The sequence below is a fragment of the Primulina tabacum genome, chromosome 1 (genome assembly GCF_025594145.1).
Source record: "Primulina tabacum isolate GXHZ01 chromosome 1, ASM2559414v2, whole genome shotgun sequence".
NCBI classification, from domain to species: Eukaryota; Viridiplantae; Streptophyta; class Magnoliopsida; order Lamiales; family Gesneriaceae; genus Primulina; species Primulina tabacum.
The window spans coordinates 8,205,714-8,229,785 of record NC_134550.1 but is presented as its reverse complement, the minus strand read 5'-3'; the positions used below and the strand labels follow the sequence as shown (position 1 = coordinate 8,229,785).

The 24,072-nt window shown below is 33.9% G+C and overlaps 2 protein-coding genes and 1 pseudogene across 2 annotated transcripts in view; 1 reads left to right on the top strand and 2 right to left on the bottom strand.

Moving 5' to 3' along the window:
• LOC142539388 (large ribosomal subunit protein eL15-like) overlaps window positions 1–24,072 on the bottom strand; it is an 88,415-nt gene that overhangs the window by 35,003 nt on the left and 29,340 nt on the right. The window lies entirely within an intron of this gene.
• LOC142517649 (derlin-1.1-like) lies at window positions 9,521–16,812 on the top strand (annotated as a pseudogene).
• LOC142539326 (acid phosphatase 1-like) lies at window positions 19,807–23,020 on the bottom strand. The gene is given in 5 exon segments (XM_075644729.1): window positions 19,807–20,108; window positions 21,423–21,616; window positions 21,618–21,633; window positions 22,274–22,464; window positions 22,466–23,020. Coding segments are annotated over 5 exon segments (810 nt in total). The 5' UTR covers window positions 22,697–23,020; the 3' UTR covers window positions 19,807–19,930.

Genomic DNA, 24,072 nt, shown 5'->3' with positions numbered 1-24,072 from the left:
TTTTAATTAAGATGAAGGATCGAAGAAATAGACTGAACCCATTTTCCAAAAATGTAGAAAAATTCAACCGGAGCAGATGATTCAAACGAAGTTCTACCGTGCGCGAACTGCTGTTTAGTGCCCAAGAATCCATTTTTCTTTGCAGAAGAGCCATGGGGGTTTCTGATAAAATGGATATTTACAAGAACCCTAATATGTATAATGATTTACAAGCATATCCATGCATGATCACAAAGAAAAATCATGTTCTTGGAGTGGAAAACAGAAGGCGAAAACATTTACTGGGAGCAAAAGATTATACCTTTTTGAGATGCAGATCCAGAAGGAGCTGCGATGGATTTTCTTGAATGAGAATGCGCAGCTGATCATGTGGAAGTATAGAGAAGAAAATGCAAGAAACTCGAGAGAAAATGGATGGAAAAAACTGAAAATATATAATCTTTCCCGTGGAGAAATGGATTTGTGAAACTGGATTACTTAGAAGAATGGGATATTAATTTGTTGGCCAAAAACACTGATTCAAAATTCTGATTTTTTTTTTTTAAAAAGAATTTGAAAATTTTTCACATAAACGGGTACTGCAAACACTTCACACACACGCACTGCAGGCATGGTCCCCTCAGCAGATTTATGAATAATTATGATAACGAATTTGCAAATATACCCCTATTTTTGTATCTATAGCTGGTAGAATCTATAGGTCTATATTGGTCAACTATTATATATATTTCAACTTTCAAATATTAAGGTCAAAAAAAATTTATTAAAAGGGAAGAAACCGATCAAATCATGTGGAATATAGTTTAAATAGGAAAATTACAATTTTGATATATAAATCTCAAGTTTTTGAATTTTGTTATGTTGTGAGCCAATTATGGCCTAGCTTCATTAATTTGTGATTTATTTTATTTTAATCATTTGTCAACCGAGTGCTGACATGATATTAATTTAAAATTACTTCGTATCCGTAAAGTTTTATGAAAATGTCAACCCAAGTTGGTATAGAGTATATTGTAAGCCCTTATAAAACATTTTAAACTTTCATTTTCAATCAACGTGAGACAATGATATCACAATTATTCCTCATTCAGAACACAATGTCATCGTCACACACTACCCCTCGATCTACAAGTACTGAAAATCTAAGGATGGCTCGTACAGTTTCAAGAGTTGGCTCCTATGATGTAGCACTTTTCCACGCAGGTTCAAGAGGTAGATACAACCTACATAACATTTTGTCTTGTATAGCACTTATTACCCGGTGTTTCTGCTGATGATCGTCTCTGATATCATTCTGTAACGCCTAGAGTCCATGCTCGCGTCTGTGCGACTGTACAATAGACCCCTATAGAAACTAGTTTGTATATGTCTTCTCTTTACCAAAATAGTTAACTCAAGTTGTTATAGCTAGATATCTATTGTAAGCCTTTGTAAAGCATTTTAAACTTTTATTTCAATCAATGTGGGACAAAGGTATCACAAGCCAAATAATTTTTTTTACCTCCCGTACCGATGATTCGATAGGAAATAACTTCCTTGAATCATATTAGTCGAATAAAATACATAAAATTATCAGTATAGAGTTGATGCTATTTTTGTTATATAATGATGTTAGGATAAATTGTTTATAATATTTTGTTATATTTTTTCTATAATGTTTAATTTGATAATTTCCATATTTTTTTCTCAATAATTTATAAATATCCATAACTTACCCGAAATAATTCAAATTTGAGAAAATATAATATATGCGGTATTATGATATTTGGATAGGGTATGTATATTCAATCCTACGATGAGTATGAGGATGATGATAAAATTGAATATCCGGGGATGAACATGAAAATAATAAATAAAGATGAGAACGGAGGATACATAATCCTATTCAAACTCAACTCATTGACATCTCTAGTGTGGAGGCCTGTACTCCTGATTAGTGTTTAATATTCAAACAACAGTGATTCATTAGTGTAAACAGAGAAAATGATTAAAAAAAATTCTTTTGGGCCAACATAAATTTCAGCATGACCTCACAGTAAGTATGAAAACGTTCAAATTATCCAGATGGATGAATACCATTGTATCATTTGGTGTATTTAAAGAAGGTGAGATGAGACATAATGTTTTATTTATCTAATTTTTAGGTCACCCATGTCAAGCCTCGGGGTCATGCCCGTGCCTATGCGACTGTAGAATAAGTCTTTATAAAAATTACTTCGTATCCATAAAGTTTTATGAAAATGTCAACCCAAGTTGGTTTAGAGTATATTGTAAGCCCTTATAAAACATTTTAAACTTTCATTTTCAATCAACGTGAGACAATGATATCACAATTATTCCTCATTCAGAACACAATGTCATCGTCACACACTACCCCTCGATCTACAAGTACTGAAAATCTAAGGATGGCTCGTACAGTTTCAAGAGTTGGCTCCTATGATGTAGCACTTTTCCACGCAGGTTCAAGAGGTAGATACAACCTACATAACATTTTGTCTTGTATAGCACTTATTACCCGGTGTTCCTGCTGATGATCGTCTCTGATATCATTCTGTAACGCCTAGAGTCCATGCTCGCGTCTGTGCGACTGTACAATAGACCCCTATAGAAACTAGTTTGTATATGTCTTCTTTTTACCAAAATAGTTAACTCAAGTTGTTATAGCTAGATATCTATTGTAAGCCTTTGTAAAGCATTTTAAACTTTTATTTCAATCAATGTGGGACAAAGGTATCACAAGCCAAATAATTTTTTTTACCTCCCGTACCGATGATTCGATAGGAAATAACTTCCTTGAATCATATTAGTCGAATAAAATACATAAAATTATCAGTATAGAGTTGATGCTATTTTTGTTATATAATGATGTTAGGATAAATTGTTTATAATATTTTGTTATATTTTTTCTATAATGTTTAATTTGATAATTTCCATATTTTTTTCTCAATAATTTATAAATATCCATAACTTACCCGAAATAATTCAAATTTGAGAAAATATAATATATGCGTTATTATGATATTTGGATAGGGTATGTATATTCAATCCTACGATGAGTATGAGGATGATGATAAAATTGAATATCCGGGGATGAACATGAAAATAATAAATAAAGATGAGAACGGAGGATACATAATCCTATTCAAACTCAACTCATTGACATCTCTAGTGTGGAGGCCTGTACTCCTGATTAGTGTTTAATATTCAAACAACAGTGGTTCATTAGTGTAAACAGAGAAAATGATTAAAAAAAATTCTTTTGGGCCAACATAAATTTCAGCATGACCTCACAGTAAGTATGAAAATGTTCAAATTATCCAGATGGATGAATACCATTGTATCATTTGGTGTATTTAAAGAAGGTGAGATGAGACATAATGTTTTATTTATCTAATTTTTAGGTCACCCATGTCAAGCCTCGGGGTCATGCCCGTGCCTATGCGACTGTACAATAAGTCTTTATAAAAATTACTTCGTATCCGTAAAGTTTTATGAAAATGTCAACCCAAGTTGGTATAAAGTATATTGTAAGCCCTTATAAAACATTTTAAACTTTCATTTTCAATCAACGTGAGACAATGATATCACAATTATTCCTCATTCAGAACACAATGTCATCGTCACACACTACCCCTCGATCTACAAGTACTGAAAATCTAAGGATGGCTCGTACAGTTTCAAAAGTTGGCTCCTATGATGTAGCACTTTTCCACGCAGGTTCAAGAGGTAGATACAACCTACATAACATTTTGTCTTGTATAGCACTTATTACCCGGTGTTCCTGCTGATGATCGTCTCTGATATCATTCTGTAACGCCTAGAGTCCATGCTCGCGTCTGTGCGACTGTACAATAGACCCCTATAGAAACTAGTTTGTATATGTCTTCTCTTTACCAAAATAGTTAACTCAAGTTGTTATAGCTAGATATCTATTGTAAGCCTTTGTAAAGCATTTTAAACTTTTATTTCAATCAATGTGGGACAAAGGTATCACAAGCCAAATAATTTTTTTTACCTCCTGTACCGATGATTCGATAAGAAATAACTTCCTTGAATCATATTAGTCGAATAAAATACATAAAATTATCGGTATAGAGTTGATGCTATTTTTGTTATATAATGATGTTAGGATAAATTGTTTATAATATTTTGTTATATTTTTTCTATAATATTTAATTTGATAATTTCCATATTTTTTTCTCAATAATTTATAAATATCCATAACTTACCCGAAATAATTCAAATTTGAGAAAATATAATATATGCGGTATTATGATATTTGGATAGGGTATGTATATTCAATCCTACGATGAGTATGAGGATGATGATAAAATTGAATATCCGGGGATGAACGTGAAAATAATAAATAAATATGAGAACGGAGGATACATAATCCTATTCAAACTCAACTCATTGACATCTCTAGTGTGGGGGCCTGTACTCCTGATTAGTGTTTAATATTCAAACAACAGTGATTCATTAGTGTAAACAGAGAAAATGATTAAAAAAAATTCTTTTGGGCCAACATAAATTTCAGTATGACCTCACAGTAAGTATGACATCCCAAAAATTTTTAAACAACATTTATATACCTGAAATAAAGTCATAACACAAATTCACAAATTTACAGCCGCACTGGCCAAGATTATCACATATAGAGCCAACAAGGCTCGATCACACAATTATCAATCCAAAACATCGTAAAAGTAAAAATACAAAAAAGATGGGCATCCCCTGGCAAATGTATGACTCGATGATATAATACACACACAAAACTATGGGGCACGTGTCACTACCTGACGCTGCACCAGACACGTCAAATCTTCCCGGATAACCTACTATGACATAAAAAAACAACTACAACATAAAAATGAAAGAGGGGCAGTACGACGAACCAGTAAAATTACGACAAATATAATTAACATGAAATAAAATCAAGTAAAATGCAATAAAATGCAAGTTGTATGATCGAGCCTTGCCGGCTCTGCAAATGTTGTTTGTATTGTTTAGAAATTTTTGGGATATCCTACGTACGGGGAGGTCATGCCGAAATTTTTGTTAGTCCCAAAATATTTTTTTAAATCGTTTTCGTTGTTTACATAAATGAATCTTGATTGTTTGGTTATTAAACGTTAATCAGGAGCCATGCCCCCAAACCTAGGAATGATGTATTAATTTGTGAGGTCCAACAAAAAGTTTTTTTCCTGAGTTTATGATTGCGGGGAGAGTTTTACAAAAGTTTAGATTTTCTAACTTTTGATGTGGGAGTGACATGGAGTAATAAGCCGTGCAAAATGTTGGTTTATAGGTTTATGACTGCAAACACCCTAATAGTGCTTGTTTAACTCAATAACTTCGCTCTCCTGGTCAAAATCATAAATAATATTTCAATAGAATTGCAATATTCATTTTAAGTTTTTTTAAAATAAAAATTGTACAAGTGAGATTTAAATATTGAATACACACACACATACACATTCTACGTAATAAACAGTGTATTTTACTATATAATAAAAAGTCGTATGAGATCGTTTCACAAATTAATTTTGTGAGAAGAATGTCTTACACGACCTGATTCGAGAAAAATATTATTTTTGTGTCAAAAATACTATTTTTCAATCCAAATATGATCTGATCAACTCGTCTCATAGATATTAATCCGTGAAACGGTTTCATAGATATCAACTCTTAATATATACATCAAGATGGTTTTCCTCTAATTCTCAAAAAAAAAAAAAAATGGTATTCCTCTAGCCCGGCCATTTTTTCGGTATTGAATTGAGTTCTTTAATTGTTTTATTTTTCAAATAGAAGTAATTTTGTGCTTGGATACTGACACAGAGTAATGAAAACGATTTTTATTTTATTATGATCTTAAAAGATAAGTAGGAACTTAGACTCAAAAGACAACTAAAATCATAAATCATATATATTATATATATATATATATATAGGTAGAGGCGTAAAACTCCGCCACAATTTGAAGGTGTGAAAGACTGTTTATCTGTAATCCATAAGAAGGGTGAAACTTGTCTTTAAATTTCGAACAGAGAACGAAAATCTTGCATAAACCCACAACATGAATAACATAAGTTGTTCTTGTTTACTTTTGTTAATCCGATTTTTCGATGTTGATATAATGAGAAAAAAGTTTCATCTTTAACCGTTGTTGGTTAACCTGTAGGTGGAGTGACCTCTATATGGAGACGTTTCTGAAGAAGTTCTTCTCAAAGGTATACACCAGGATGATAGAGGACACAGAGCATCAGCAACTACTGTAAATTTGACAGCCAATTGCTGACATTATTCACATCCTCACTCTACTTAGCCGGCTTGATCACTTCACTTTTCGCCTCATTTGTCACCAAATGATCCTTTGGACGAAAAACGTCAATGCTTGTTGGAGGCGCAGCGTTTCTTCTTGGTGCAGCACTTAATGGTGCTGCCGCCAATATATGCATCCTGATTTTTGGCCGAGTCCTGCTTCGAGCTGGTGTCGGTTTCACTTAACCAGGTAAATGTAAACCATTTCAAATCTTCTCTTACACTAAATGTTACATTCTTTGACACACTGAGCAGATGTTCACTTTGAAATTCCTCTCAATATATCTGACTGTATAGTATAAAATTTAACATGAGATTATGAAAACAGTGAACACTTCCAAGTTTTTGTCTAGAAAATTTATTATTTGGGATTGTTTTGCAGGCGGTCCCTTTGTATCTTTCGGAAATGGCGCTGCCTAAGTACAGAGGAGCAATCAGTAATGGTTTCCAGTTATGTATATGTATAGGGTTCTTTGCCGCAAGCCTTGTTAACTACAGTACTGAAAAAATCACTGGTGGATGTGGATGGCGAGTTTCACTCGCCATGGCTGCAGCTCCAGCATCAGTTTGAACATTGGGAGCACTCTTTCTACCAGACACACCGAACAGCATCATTCAACGAAGAAACGACCATGAAGAAGCAAAACGTATACTGCAAAGAAGCAACTCGCTATTCCTCCCTCTCAGGCAACAAACGCAAACCCCGTATATCTTTTTTCATGAATAACAAAAGAAGCAACCTGCTACAACTTTTAATGCAAATTACAATATAGTATTATAATTACAAGGTAAATGCATACCCTTGCCGTTTCAGTTGGATTGTTAGTTATTTCAATTTAATGAAAATTTCATAATCACCGACTCTATGAAATTGTCTAACAAATCAATTTTATAAGACGAATCTCCGACCTGACTCGACATAAAAAATATTATTATTTATATCAAAAGTATTACTTTTTTACCATAAACATGAACCATTCGTCTCATATATATATATTATATTCGTAAAATCATATTACAAGAGATCTATTTAATTATAATAATAATAAATGAGTTAATCATTCCTATGTGAAAAAATATATATTCCATGTTTGTCCCTACTTTTTTACCTCGTTTTCCATCCAATACTTCGAACTTCCCAACAAATAATAAGTATTGTCATTTTTCAGATACATAAATTTGTTTATTTTTCATATATATAAAAAAATTTATTGAAAAAACAAAATTTATAAACTAATTTTATATTTTATAGAAATGACTAGAAATTTTTCTTGAATCTAGGTACCGCTTGGTTCGCTGTATTATTTATCCATATTTTTATCCACATTTTTATCCAATCTAATATCATGTTTGATGTACCATATTATTTATCCATCTACCAATCATTTATCTTACATCAATCAAATCATCAATTATTTATCTGACATCATTCAAATCATTGAATTGAAATTATAATATTATCCTTAATAAATAATATTATAAATATTTTATTAATATTTTCAAAATGACAAAACGATAATATCACATTATCTGAAATTAATCAATTAAATCAAATATATATAAACTATGATTTTTATATATTTTATTGTTAACAAAAAATATGAATACATGAAGATATTACTCATGTGGTATTATCGAATGCGACCCATTTTTCCTCTCCTTTATAATTGTTTTCTTTTCTTGAAAATAATGGGACCCGTTCAAATTATAATATAATATAATAATTGTTCATCGTGTTGACCAAGTTGTACAATACAAAAGGGGATACAGATGCATAGGTTTAGTTAAATATGGTTTGTTTTCACACTTAAGTGATCCGATAAAAAAAATTAGAAAAATAAAAACATAGTTAAAAAAACCAACATATCGATAAATATGTAATTCACTTGTCAGAAAATTAACTAAAACTAACAAGAACAAAGACGTATGATTGTAATTCAGAAGGGATTTCTCCCTCAATCAATTTTTTCTTATCCCACTTCTTAATTGGTTGATTCCATCCTACATGTAGGGACTACTACCCCATGATAAAATCAAGTACCCAAATTTAACCACACATACATGAGGTCCACTAATTTTTTTAAAATCATTATGTGTGTGAATCTTGTCCATCCAAATCACGTGGGGCACCCCCACATGTAGCATCGAAGCTACCTGATTTGGTTTAATGAATAATTTTAACAAGGTATTCATTTCATTTTATTTATTTAAAAATGGAAAGCACTTTGTTTTGCTTGCAACTGAGAGGTAAAAAAAATAAATTAGGATAATAGAAACTGAATACAAAATTAGTTGTTAACAAAAGATCATAAACATGGAGAGGGAATCACGGGAAAGTCCTTCCTTCGTTTACCATCCAGATTTACATGGAGAGCAAATAAGGGGGAAGACCGTCCTCTCCCATAATATGTAAGAGAATCCTGAATAGCATACTCATAATAATAATAATAAAAAAATTCATTTAAGTGTATTAAGATTGAGACTTGGATCTAATTCAATCTTGTCTAAGTCTATATATACAATTTCTAAGGATTTTATCCAGCTGATGTGAAACAACTAACACACACCCCTCACGCCCAAGAATGAACACATGGAGCGTGAAATTTAAAGAGCAGAATGGGTCTTGGACAATCTCCCCTCTTGAGCTAACCTTTGAGGTTGAGTTATGTTAAAGTCTCAATCTTAACATGATATCAAAGTTTATGTTCCCACCGTTATGTGTTAGACTGCCTAGAGTTAGGCCATCCATTATGACCATAATTGGGTTATTTGTAAACTTCACGCTACATATATTCCTAAGCATGGTGGTGTGTTAGTTGTCCCAGATCGGTTGGATAAATTCTTTGAAGTTGCATATATGGACTTAGACAATTTTCTCCCATTGAGCTAATTTTTAAGGTTGAGTTACATACAATTCTCAGTCTTAACAAACTCAACTTTACCATTTATGACAAACGGATAACTTTGGTTAAAATTGTAAGCACTTGATGGCTTAATTAGGAACGTTCTTACTATCTTAACCTTGTTGTGATCCACTGAAAAGTCCACGGAGTGCAAGTCAAGACGATAATTCCACAAAAGAATTCCAAAAGCTCGTCGGCAAACTTGGTTGAAATTAATGAGTTTTAGACTTTTTCAATTTCTATATTTGGGCCAGAGGAAGACTCCAAGTCTTCCCTTGGAAATTCCAAAGCTAATTATTAATCCAAATACAATATTGTATTAATTTCAAAACGAAAAACCCAAAGCAAAAACATATATAGATAGACCAAGCACTGCACATATATATTCCGAGTACAAGAAATTAAAGTTCACATAATTAGGCCATCGATCAAACCATGTCCACACCAGCACAGTAAGTTGTCATCTCTTCACTTCAATTCTTCCTAAAAATATAGAACACTCATATTATGCAGATCTTATCAACCAAGCAGTAGCTTAGGTTCATTAAATCCGAGATCGATTGATCGAATTATGTTCTTACCATCAATTTTTTTCTCATACAAAAACAGATATTATAACTCTCTACCTCCGGTGACAAAGACGTATGCCGTGGTCTGTTTCCTGACCACTAGTGCCTATCACCTGCAACTATACGACTATCAAAATATTACTCTTTTGTACTCAGATGTTTTCAAAAGATTTCAGGTAAATTTACTATTTCATTTAGTTATTGTTTTTATTTGTTTACGTCTATATATTATTTTATTTTACTATTTTGCAGATTTGGAGGCTCGTCACGCCCTTTTTCTTTCTTGGGTCATTTTCACTCGCATTTGCTATTCGTCTCTTCACAATGTATGGTCCGAGTATTTTAACGAGCTAGGAACAATTTTTTTTTAACTCGTGATGTATAATTTTGTGCGTAATAAGCTTGGAATTTGAAAATTTGAGGAGTAAAGTTACATTTCTGAAATAATAATTTCAATCTACCACAATATGTAAGATAAGCAAGAACCGTAGTTAGTCTAATATTCAAATATATAACATGGATCGATTCTATGCTACATCGGCGTAGAGTTCGTCGTCGAATCGCATGTCGGACTCATGTATTTTGAAGTCATCCATCGACTATGGGCACCATGTTTAATGCATAGCCTTTCCCTATTATCATTTACAGTGGTTTCGTACTTGTGATTTGCAATACTCTATGAACTGAAAGATTAATTGGGTTCATTTTCAGATTATATTATGGAGTTCAACTAGAAAGGGGACCTTATGACAAAAGGACTGCTGACTTAGTATGGATGTATATATTTGGAGCCCTGTCACTCTTGGTAATCCGATTTATGCATAGAGTCGATATTATTAATTTAAAAATAAATAAACTTAATGGGTTTTTCCTCGTGATATAGGTCATTGCAGCAGTTCCGTATTTTTGGTCTCCGTTTCTGGGTCCGTCCATGGTTTTCGTGATTGTGTATATATGGGGTCGAGAGTTCCCGAATGCTCGAATCAACGTTCACGGTCTATTTGAATTGAAGGTACGCACAATGATGGCACAATTATTAATTTTGTACTAAAATTGATATCAGAGTCGAGATCAACTCGAACCAAAAGACCCAAAAACCCGACCCCGATCAAGTCATGACAACCAACGAAGTCGGTTGTGACACCCGGGGCCGAAGAGGGCGGGGTGATTGTCGGTACGATGAGGTTGAACGAACATTAATGAGGGCTTCTGGTAGGCTTTTAATTGAATGTAATATTAGAAAAAGGGAGGAAAACTCCATTGATGCGGAAAGAACTTTTTCTTATTTTTCTTAAGAAGCTAATTACAGTGGTTAGGTATTTATATATACGACTAAGTCCACTAACGAAAACAATGAAACACATCATCACTTTTCTATCCATTTTCTAACATATATTTAATACTCCCCCTCAAGATGAGACGTGTATATTATGCACGTCCATCTTGGACAAAAGACTATGGAAGCGAGAAGCCAGCAAAGGTTTTGTGAGCAAGTCAGCTAACTGCAGCTGTGAGGAAACATGCATGAGTTTAATCAAGCCTGCTTGGACCTTCTCTCGGACGATATGGCAATCAATATCGATGTGCTTAGTGCGCTCATGGAAGACAGGATTAGAAGCGATGTGCACAGCAGCTTGACTATCACAGAATAACACAGCTGGTCCATCACATATGATGCCAAGATCCTTGATTAAAGATATGATCCACAATATCTCACAAGTGGACGAAGCCATGGAGTGATATTCCGCTTCCGCGGACGATTTAGAAACAGTTTGTTGCTTCTTAGACCTCCATGATACCATGGATTCCCCAAGGAAAACACAGAATCCAGTTACCGATCTCCGTGTGTCCGAGCATGTAGCCCAATCTGCATCAGAGAAGATTCTAAGCTTGAGATCAGAATTGGATTTATACAACAAACCTTGCCCGACTGTTCCTTTGACATATTTAAGCACATTCACTGCAGCTTCCATATGAGGAACTCGTGGCTTTGAAACGTACTGGCTCAGCTTATGCACAACGTAAGCTAAGTCAGGTCGTGTAATTGTGAGATATAACATTCTCCCAATCAAACGCCTATACGAAGCTGGGTCGGAAATCAACTCCCCTTCATCTTGAGACAACTTTTGATTAACATCCATAGGTGTGGACCGTGGCTTACAGCCGAGAAGTCCAGAATCTGTGAGTAATTTGAGAGCGTAGTGTCGTTGACAAATTGATATCCCTTCTCGTGATCTCGCAACTTCTATACCCAAGAAATACTTCAAAACTCCCAAGTCTTTTAGACGAAATTTATTGTCCAAAAACACTTTCAAATCTGATGCTTCTTGCTCGCAATTAGTTGCTATCACTATATCGTCAACATATACCAACAATACCAGAAAAACATTTCCTCGAGTTCTGGTAAAGAGGGAATGATCCGCCTGTGATTGTTTGAACCCAATATTCAGCAAGGTAGATGAAAATTTTTCAAACCATTGCCGAGAAGCTTGCTTAAGCCCATAAAGTGACTTGTGCAGTTTGCAAACAGCACCTTTGGGCAATGTCTCCCCCTCTCTGCAATACCCCGGAGGCAAAGACATATAGACTTCTTCGTGCAAGTCACCGTGTAGGAAAGCATTGTTAACATCAAGTTGAAGTAAAAACCAACCACGAACAGCTGCAATGGCCAACAGGGACCTGACAGAAACTAATTTGGCAACAGGAGAAAAGGTCTCAAGATAATCTCAACCCCCTCTTGTTGCGTATATCCCTTAGCAACAAGACGAGCTTTATAACGCTGTAACGTTCCATCAGCAGAAAATTTTGCCTTATAAACCCACCGACATCCAACTACTGATTTTCCTGGAGGTAATGAAACGATAGACCATGTCCCATTGTTTTCCAGAGCATTAAGCTCTTCGACCATAGCCTGTTTCCATTCAGGGATCACAACAGCTTGGGAAAAACTATCAGGTTCAACAATGGATGAGATATTATTTACAAAGGCATGAAACGAGGGAGATAGTTTTGTTGAACCAAGGACGGAATGGAGAGGATAAGCTGTGGAAGTTGATGGAGAAGGGGCAGCAACAAAGCAGTGATAATCACGGAGATGAGCTGGCTGAGTAACATGGCGTTGAGAACGTGTGAAAACAAGGGGAGAGTCAGAAGACACAAGAGGAGTATGAGATGGCAACACTCTATCAGAAAAGAAATCAGGGACAGTGGGTTCTTGAAGATCCTTGAAAGGAAATATAGTTTCATGAAAAACTACATCCCGAGAAATATATGTATCATTCGTGTCAAGGTCTAAGAGTTTATATCCCTTGAATCCGGGTGGATAACCAAGAAAAACAGATCTTATAGCACGAGGGGAAAACTTATGGCGAGAGGATAGAAGAGTAGACCCATAGCACAAGGAGCCGAAGACCTTCAAATGAGCATACAAAGGGCATTTATGATACAACATCTCAAATGGTGTTTTATGAGAAAGAAGTGAAGATGGTATGCGATTAATAATGTACACAGCAGTAAGAATGGTATCGCTCCAGTAGACCAGTGGCACATTTGATTGGAACAGGAGAGCACGTGCAACATTTAATATATGTTGGTGCTTCCTTTCAACAACTGAGTTCTGCTGGGGGCGTTCAACGCAAGAGTGATAGTGTATAATACCCTTTGACTTAAAGAAATCAGCGAAGTTAAGTTCGAGAGCGTTATCACTTCGAACGGACTTAATAGGGACACCAAATTGGGTAAGAATCAGGTTACAAAATGTTGGAAATATGTTTGACACATCAGATTTGTTCTTTAACAAGTATATCCAAGTAAAACGAGTATGATCATCAACAATGGTCAAGAAATATTTGTATCCTTCAACTGAAATTGGAGTAAAAGGACCCCAAATATCAATATGCAATAAATCGAAAGAACGCTCACTCAGATTATTGTTTGCAGTAAAAGGTAAACGTCGTTGCTTGGAAAGATGACAAACCGAACAATGTGCAGGTTCCTTATGCGCTGTACTGAAAATCAACTGATTGTTTACAATGGAAATTTTTCTGAAATGAGGATGTCCCAATCGAAAATGCCACAGGTCACCATTATTGGAGGACGCATTGCATGAGAGTGAAAAGGATACATCAGAATCTTCAAAGACATATAGGTTGCCAACTCGCTTACCCATCCCAATCGTCTTCGTGTGATGGATATCCTGAATTCGACAAACATTGTTCAGGAAAGAAACTGAACATGGAATTTGACTCGTGAGAGAGCTGATAGAGAGCAAATTGAATTGGAAGTTTGGAACATACAACACATCAGTAAGGTGGAGATTAACTGATAAGTAAACCGTTCCAATGTGTGTGACTGGAATAACAAAATTATTTGGTAAAATGACCTTGGAGTCAATTGCCTTATAAGAATGGAAGGAAGATAAAGTGCAACAAATATGGTGTGTTGCCCCAGTATCTAGCACCCAACTCGTTCGTGATATAGAGTTAAAAGAGTGATATAGAGAGTTGATACCGTTGAAACAAGACACGGTAGGTCCTTGATGATGTTGTGAGTCTTGAATGGATCCAATCCCAGTCTGAAGCTTAGTGCTTAGGAACTCAATAAGTTGTCTGCATTGACCTGTAGTTAGAGAATCAATTGAAGAACTTGCTGTCTCCAGAGTCGCACCCTGACATGCATATACTCTGCCCTTCTTTTGTTGATTGAATTTTGAATGTCCAGGAGGATAGCCATGAAGCTTGTAGCATTTATCAATCGTGTGTCCAGGATAATCACAGTGCGAGCAAACAACTGTATCATTCTTTCCTCCTTTTGCACTCTGAAATTTTTTTTGCATCACAATTGTAGCAGGCGATGCAAGAGACAACGACTGATCCATAGCTGTTTTTGAGGAATTTAAACCAATGGAACGTTGCCTTTCTTCCTGAACAACTAACGCAAACACCTTCGAAATCATAGGAAGTGGATCTAACATCAACACTTGAGCACGAATTTGTGCATATGATTCATTTAGCCCCATCAAAAATTGCATCACACACTCTTGATTATGGTATGACATCAATTCCTTCATAGAACCACAAGTACAAGCTGCCACGGGTTGGTAATCCCTCAGCTCATCCCAGAGAATGCGTAATTTCGTATAATATGTGTTCACATCCATGGATCCTTGATGCAAACCGGTAAGCAATTTCTTAATCTGGAAGATACGTGGAGCATTGCTTTCAAGGAACCGTTCTCTCAGATCTATCCAAACTTCATGTGCAGTAGAAAAATACATCAAACTATCTGCAATCTCTTTACTAACTGAATTCAAAATCCAAGATATCACCACGCTATTGCATCGATTCCATGCTCCAAACAGCAGATCATTAACTTGCGGCCGAATTATATCTCCATTAACAAATTCCAGCTTATTCTTAGCAGTCAACGCCATAGAGAAAGATCGACTCCAAGTATTGTAATTTGAACCTGTTAATTGATGCGAGACAAGCAATAATCCTGGATGATCTCCATTTTGAAGGAAAAATGGACTACTCGAGTCTTCCAGGATGCTGCGATTGGGCTGAGTATTTGCCATATTGTTGCCTTTCACCATTGCAAGCAATTGATGAAAGAAAAGGAAAATGGAGAAGAAGAAGAAGGCGGATCACGGTGAATCAGAATCGCGATACCAACCTGCTCTGATACCATATTAGAAAAAGGGAGGAAAACTCCATTGATGCGGAAAGAACTTTTTCTTATTTTTCTTAAGAAGCTAATTACAGTGGTTAGGTATTTATATATACGACTAAGTCCACTAACGAAAACAATGAAACACGTCATCACTTTTCTATCCATTTTCTAACATATATTTAATATGTAACATGAATGAACCGATCTCGAAGCAAAATGTGATAGAACTGTTTAGATATAAGATTGTACAATTGAGTAGTGCATCTTTTTTTTTAGAGTTCATCACACAAGAATTATAAAGTTAAGTGTGTTTGACTTGTGATAATTCTGGATGGGTGACCGCTTTGAAGTTTCCTAGATGCATGTAAACGAGGACATGAGCACGTTGAAAAAACTCGTCTTAGTATAGTGGGGAAATCGTCAAATCTGATACGTTTCATCGATTAAGCCATAACCAAGCAAACTAAATTCGAACTTGAAATCCTACTACATATCTAGTCACACGCCATACGGGACATCCCTAAGGTAATGTTTATTTTTTAAAACAAAAAAAATTGAAATTTGATATGTATAATTTGTGGTTGCAGGGATTTTACGTTCCATGGTATATGCTAGCAATGGACTTATTGCTGGGAAATTCTTTAAAATTGGGTTTTATGGGAATTGCAGCGGGTCATCTCTATTACTTTGTCACAGTACTTTCATCCACTTTCCAGTGGCAACAACATTTGCAAGACTCCAAAATGGGTGTATCCTTTTGTTCAGATTCCTTGAAAAATTTAAAAAAAAAATCCATTCTCATTTTTTTATAGACTAAAATATATATTATTGCATGTCCTGAAATTAAATAACAAAAAATATAGTTTATTTAATTTCAAGAAATGATTCGTATTGCTCTGAGAAATTATCTTCAAAACATTATTATTCCTTGAACGATATTTTAGTCATAAATTGGTGGCATTTTGGGGTGAGGGCTTTCAAATGAATTCACCATTCAGGAGGAGTGAGCCTTCAGAAGGAGTTATATTCCGTGGCAGGAGTCACAGGCTAAATGGGTCTAGAGCCACCGCAACTCGGCCACGAACCACCTCTTCAGAACCGGTGGAGACAGACACAAACTCCGCAGAGCCACCCAATCGGACCGGTGGTGTGGCTTTTCGTGGCAGGAGCTACCGCCTCGGCGGCCGGTAGTCCACCACTTAAAATTCTTGTAATATTAGTTATGATCTCTTTTCCGTAGTTGATCATATCGTAATCTTATGCTACTTTGATATATATGATCAAATTTAATTTGGACAATTTTTCACTACATTTCTTATTTTAATGTATAAGAAAAGTCCCGGGGGGTGCGGTGGGGTGTGTGGAAGAAAAAAGAGAGGAGGATTTTAATGATGACGTTTGATTCAATTTTCTATGACTTCCAACCAAATAATTTTAAAATTCACTTCGGAAAGTGAATAATTTTGTAACTTTTTATGATTTTTTGGCATTTTGCATGTTGCAATTTTAGTTAGTTTTTGTGAGAGAGAATTATATCCTATAAAAGTACAATTTTTTTAAAAATAAAATAAAATTGCAACCTGCCCCTCAAATATCAACCCTTTCAATTTTCAAATTGATCTGACCCCAAATATTACACACTTAAAAAAAAAAGAAAAATTGATTATTCTAGTCTATTTCAAAGTCATAATTTCAAAAATGGACTTCTTTATTACCCATTTTGCATTATGTCTTATTTAACTAAAAAAAATCTTAAAATACCCTTTTCTATGAATACACATGTTCCATTTTCGTGATTCATTTTTTTAATTATCTATTATTTCTTTTTAAGAGTTGATCTAACATTTGTTCTGTTTTATTTAATTTATAATATATTAATTTTTTAATACTACTTACTTATATCAATAAACATATTTTAATAAAATTATGATTTGTTATTTTGAATTAGTGCATAGAAACCACCAATGTTATAATATTTTAATTACGATTGTTGCTCATTAAAATAATATAAACAAAATCACCAATCACCATGGTTATGAAACGTAATAATTACATCTATTTGAGTTTATACAAATATAAACAAAAAATCTGATGGTCTGAATTAAGTTTCTACTTTATTCTATGCTAACAGTTTATGAATATGCACAACAAACCTTCAAAAAATAAAATGCATAAAAATGATACTCGACAAAAGAATTATATCAAATTATCACCACTTTATGTCAAATGCATGGAATTCATAAGATCATTCGAGAAATTGCGAAAATCAAATGAAGAGTTTGAGATAAAGAAACTGATAGTGAATAGAGTTTAAATGATAGGAGATATCTATGTAATTTGATATGATAAAAAAACTATTTTGATAAATTAATTTAATTGAAGACTAAAATTGATTATAGTAATTGTGTGAAGTCTATTTAAGAAAATCTCCCAAAAAAATGGCTCATAAAATATAATTGAGAGATGTGACAGTAATATTAATTTTTTAAGAGAAAAAATTATGATAACATATTTATATGTTTGTGTGTTGTGTTGGGGAGACCATTTCTAATATTTATATACTTGTTTTAAATTCATTATTGTATTTGTCACTTTATTACTTTTGAAAGTTCATACATTGCACATAACATATCACGAACAATTTCGCAATACTGAAAAATATGTAAATAATTTAGTACGATAATGTCTGAATCTAAAGATAAAACAATGTTAAACAAATAAAATTGATAGATAAACGAAAAAACAAACGTATTACTGGTTTATTTCCAATACTACATCACATGATAGATCAATTTTAAAAAAGCGATCGAATCAATACATTAATCGTCACTTTTAGAAACCAAATCAGATCATAAACAAAGAAAAATTCTCAATTAACAACGAACAATGATAGCTCGTGAAGTTGCCTTAGCACTGGTTTTCCTGCACAACTCCAAGCCCAAACGAATAATCCACCGTGATCTCAAACCAGCAAACATCCTTCTTGACAATAATTCCGTCAGCAAAATCGGGGACGTTGGCCTCTCCACAATGCTTCATCAGGACACTTCGAATGTGACAACCTTGTACAAAGACACGAGCCCTGTTGGAACTCTATGCTACATTGACCCCGAATACCAGAGAACTGGCCTGGTTTCTCCGAAATCTGATGTTTATGCATTTGGAATGGTGGTTTTGCAACTTTTGACAGCAAAACCAGCTATAGCACTCACTCGGACCATGGAAATGGCTGTGGATGAAGATAGTTTGGCCCGGGTACTGGAATCTGAAGCCGGTAACTAGCCTACAGAGGAAACGAAAGAGTTGACTATCTTAGGTTTGAGTTGCACCGAGCATCGACATAAAGACAGGCCCGACTTGAAAAATCAGATCCTCCCAATGTTGGAGAAACTAAAGACTGTTGCTGACAAGGCTCGGGATTTAGCATCGTCTGGTTCTAGTTCTCTTCCACTACATTTCATATGCCTCTTACTCAAGGTACAAATGCCACCGCATCTATACATATATTCCTAGAAAATCAAGCAATATTTTTATCTTTCTTCTTATTTTTTATGTGGGATTTTGAATTTTCGTCCTACGGGATGTGATGAACGATTTGTGTGTGGCTGCGGATGGATACACTTGCGACAGAGAGGCGATAGACGACTGGCTTGAAGAAAATGAGTCATCACCTGTGACAAGTTTGCCTTTGCTGAATAAAATCTTGATACCGAATTATACTTTCTGCTATTGTGGGGATTGGAAATCAGGAAAATAATAGCACCATTATCACTTATATTCATGAGAACTGTCAAGTTTTTTTTTATAGCAATGTTTTAATACATCAGGGACACTTAATTTATTTCTCAAATCTTTTTTTAGGCAACTTAGATAAATCATCAGTGAGATTACATGTGCAATATACTAGTCATCAAACAAAATATTTTATCTGGTTAATAACTCTATGCTAGTCACTCACTTATAATCATTGAGAAAATATATGTGACAACAGGATCGGTTCAGACTTTTAACAAATGTCTGATCACATGTAGCAAGGACATGTCACTGCATGGACCATCCACCCGAACCATCCGCTTCTGAACTCCCATCGTTTTCATATTTTTCACACTTAGTTTGCCTCGTAAATTATACCAAAAACATTTGACAATGTGGGTGCACGATGCTAACTAACATGCTGCTTTTTTTTAATGTCTTAAGGAAGTGCAGGATGCTATAACTAATTGGACATGCTGAATTTTTCTTTAAGAAAGCAACGGCTTGTGTCATGAGCAATCAATTCCTCATACAGTGGATCAGGAATCAATTCACGAGCAACAAATATAATGAATAATCCCTTCATATGCACTCCTAAAGTTTGATACCAATCAAGAATCAGAAGAATGCCTTCTCAGTTTTACATGTACAGGTCTTTCATTATTTCTAACATTCAATCAAGAAGAGTTATTCAAATAAACCTGCCCAATTTCAAGGAATGTGATACATGGGATTTGGGAGCTTGAATGAACGATTTGATGTCGAAGAACCCAATAAATCACTCCATTGATCGCCCGAATTACCCAGTATTCGATAACCATCTTCTATAAGCTCATCCCTCTTCTCTGATTTGTATTGTGTTGCTGTCTTTCCATGATCTTCAGAGGACCTGCACAATTAATTAGTCCCGACATTCTAAGTCCAGTTCATTCAAATGAACATAAGATGGCGAAGTGCTAATCTTCAGAGGGTAAACTTGATTTAACAAGGCTTTTCAAGCAAGATTACTATCCAATTTTAAATAATATAAATGCAATCCGAATGTAGAGGAATACGTCAAAAAAGTAAGTTAAATTGCATCACGAAATTGAGTCCCCATAGGCCAAAAAGAGTTCAAATTATTGTAGCGAAAAACAAGAAGGGCTACTAATAAGCAGTTGCAATCAAGTTCACTAATGCAGCATACAGGTATTTTCTAGCAAACTTCAATGCTCCAGATAGTTAACCAGTGTTGTAATACATAAGAACAAGAATAAAGAACAAAATAAATAATATTGAAAATGATAAAACATATGTTGAATCGATCATATCGAAACTAACTTAATCCTCAATTCTATTTTTGATTCAAAAGCCATTAATCTCAGCAGTTGATGGCAACAGTCATTATTATTATCTGCATGTACACTTTTGATCCCTTGCAACTATATATATAGGGATGTTTCGACTAGCTAGACTAGCCATGTGTACTGATTTCACAAGCCAATGTAGATCATGTACGGCTATTAGAAGCCACTGTGTGTCATATTCGGCTTAATTCAGTTTCTCTGTGATATGTTTGACTTTACTCTCCTTTCGGCGATAGTAGAATTGGTTTATATGTATTAACTGAACTGCAAAGTTAAATTATAAGGATGGAGGAATTTTCATGTATACATCTACTCCTTAATGATCACAATAAGCAAGAATTAGAAGAATTGAATTTTCGTCATTAATTGTGATTGAAAAGTGGTGGTCATGGAGTGTAATAGGAGAATTATACATGACTTGCCAACAAATAAAAGAGTAATGAGGATGGTGAAATTAATATCAACTTAAATTTACATAAATAAGATTGAAGTCTAAAATAAGGTGGTTGATTGGATGCCATATTCAAAGCGAACATAGATATAGCAGCTATGAATTATTAACCGAGGGTAGTCAATCAATCACTTAGTCTCGTAAAATGACCGAAAAAGGAGTACACGACTAGGTTATGATGACTTGAGCCAGGATTCAAAATCCAAAAAACGCTTAACTATAAACTACCACTTGTCTCATGCTCTTTTATCACCCATGCAATTGCCACACGAAATATCTAGCTGCCAATCTTTTGAACTTAAGCTGAAAGTAACAGTGATTGCTAATAATCCAATAAAATGATTAACCAAGCAACAAAAAAAGCCTTTCAGAAATAAAATATCTCTCACACGGGTATAGTGCTAACCTCAATATGAGCTTGTTCCAGTCCTGAAATCCAGCTTTCAACAAATTATGCACTGTTATATTACGATGCCTTTCACTTCGACCAGTCAACAAGAAGGCCTTGATTCCCAAGCTTAAAACTACATCGTATATCTTCAAACTAGACTCTACAGCAGGTGCTGTTCCCATCTCAACCCACTGATCAAATTTCGAGCCTATCAAAAATCTCCAAGCTACAAACCATCAAGAAAATAACACATCATATCGAAACATCGGTTGATAATATAATAATTGGACACATACGATATACATTAACAAATTCCGAAAAAGAATCTTGATATTTAAAAATACTCAAAACAAAACAAAAAAAATCAATACAATTGAATTGTTATATCGTTGTGCTTGGATGAAAGGATTGATTTAGAAAGAGAAATTGATTTGGACACAGAATTGAATTATGAATTTGAAATGACAATCATCTTTGATATATATCAAATTCATCACAATTATCATTACATCTACATAAATCATCAAGCCATGAATTCATCCAAGCAATCAAATGGATTTGAAATACATGACTTTGAATCCTCCAATCCAAACACAACCTCACAATTTTGAACATATAAAGTTATGCCCATGACCTCCTAAAAATGGTATAAAACACAAACCAGGTGTTAGATTTAATAATAGATACCTCCATGATTAAAGAATGGCATATAAAGGTTAAAAAAACTGAATTCTTTATCATTATTTTCCTCAATTATGCAATCAAACCCAATCAAACCCAATCTTACATGACAAATCACAAAATAGCATAAAATACATACGAAAACAAAATAAAAATCAAGGGGAAAAAAGGAAAAACACACGTACCCATAACCATGCTCAGCATAATATGGAAGATTGGACAGTAAAGTCTCATCTATATCAAAAATCCAAGCATCTTTCCCATCTGCACTCAAACTCACACTTCTTGCATAATTTTCAGACTCATTAGAAACCCTTTGAAGATCAAGTTCGTACCCCTTTCCTACCATATATTCCTTCACATAATCAGCACAATCCTTCAGGAATTTTCGTCCATGGACTTAAATTATTAGCCTCCACAGCAACCCTCCAACTGGTACACTTCAATTGAACTTCTATACTTTGACAATCTCTCGACTGGGCATCATTGATTTCAGCGTATTCGATAATCAGAGGCCTCGGAAAGGGGCTACTAGGATCAAAGAATTCTTGACACAGGGAAAAGGGCAAAACGGACAGGAAAAGGAGAATTTTTTTGAAGAAAACCATCGTGGACCAAGCAAAAAATTGGTTTTTCGATTCCAAGATTGATTGAAATACGTGAGGAGACGAACGATTAATCGTTTGTGGTGGACAAAAGAAAGGAATTTATAAAATCTTGGTGATCTTTTTGGGGTTTCAACTTTCCTCAAGAAATACTTTTCTTGATGTGAATGAGAAACCCCTTTTGCAAAGTGTCTGCCTTTTTTTTAATATTATATAGATCGGATTTTGGATCTGGGAGGCGGCGATGGCGTGTGAGCTAAGTACTAAAATTGAGTAAAATGCAGAGATATTGGAGCTGAAGGGAAAAAAACTGTATGTATAGTGTATGTATGCATGCGCACCAATCAAAAGCTTGGAATCTTTGTTGTCCGTTGGCTTGGGCGTGAATCTTATTGGCTTGAATGAACCGATTAATTTAACAAAATTTATATGATTTTAATAGTGATAAAAACAAATATAAATTTATCTGAATAAATCTATAAGATATTATTAAATTTGAGATATTTTGAGCATTAATTTTTTATGTCATAATCTGTTTAATAAATATTATATATATATATAATATATTAATAAAGTGCTAAAATTTTAATGTAAGTCATTTGTAGTTCTGTAAAATTTTTGTTTCCTAAGCATCAAGTTGAGTTTCAATTTTTTATTTTGTTTTCTGTTTTTCTCTTTATTTTTTCTATTGTTTTTTAGTGTAGGTTCCAACTAATTTTAATCTTGATTTAAATATGGATCAAATAAATTATAAAAATATTATACAAACATCTAAAGCGTGTGTCGATGTATTAGTATATATAATGTTTTGTAATGTGTGTGAGTAATACTATTTAAACCAAAAATTATATTCGCTTTATATGAATGCTTTCGGTTGAACCATCAAAACATTAAATATGTTCATATAATCATAATCTTCAAATCCATTAAGTATTTGAAAATCCATAAATTTAGTGTGTTATTATTCTTATAATAATAACTGGTTGAGTATAAATAAATTAATATTTTTTTATTATAATATTTAATAATTGTGTATGATTAATTCATTTTGAAATGAAAAGAAAAATAATATATAAAAATATGTATAGATTCTTGAAAGCACTGATAATATATCACTAATAAAAAAAATCACTCATATTAATTATGATTTATGAAATGTTGAAAGCATTTACAATTCATTAATTTTGAAGGATGTGGTCTTACTTTTTCGAAACAACAAAAAATATATTTAAAATTTATACATTTGTAATTTATCAATCTAAATGAAATCTCAGTATTTTTCTAAAAACGAAAATTTTTTTTTTTTACTAAATCGAAACTGTCAGAATTTTTATTTGAAGCCCAAACAACTAAATCGAATTGAAATAAATTGTTTTGGT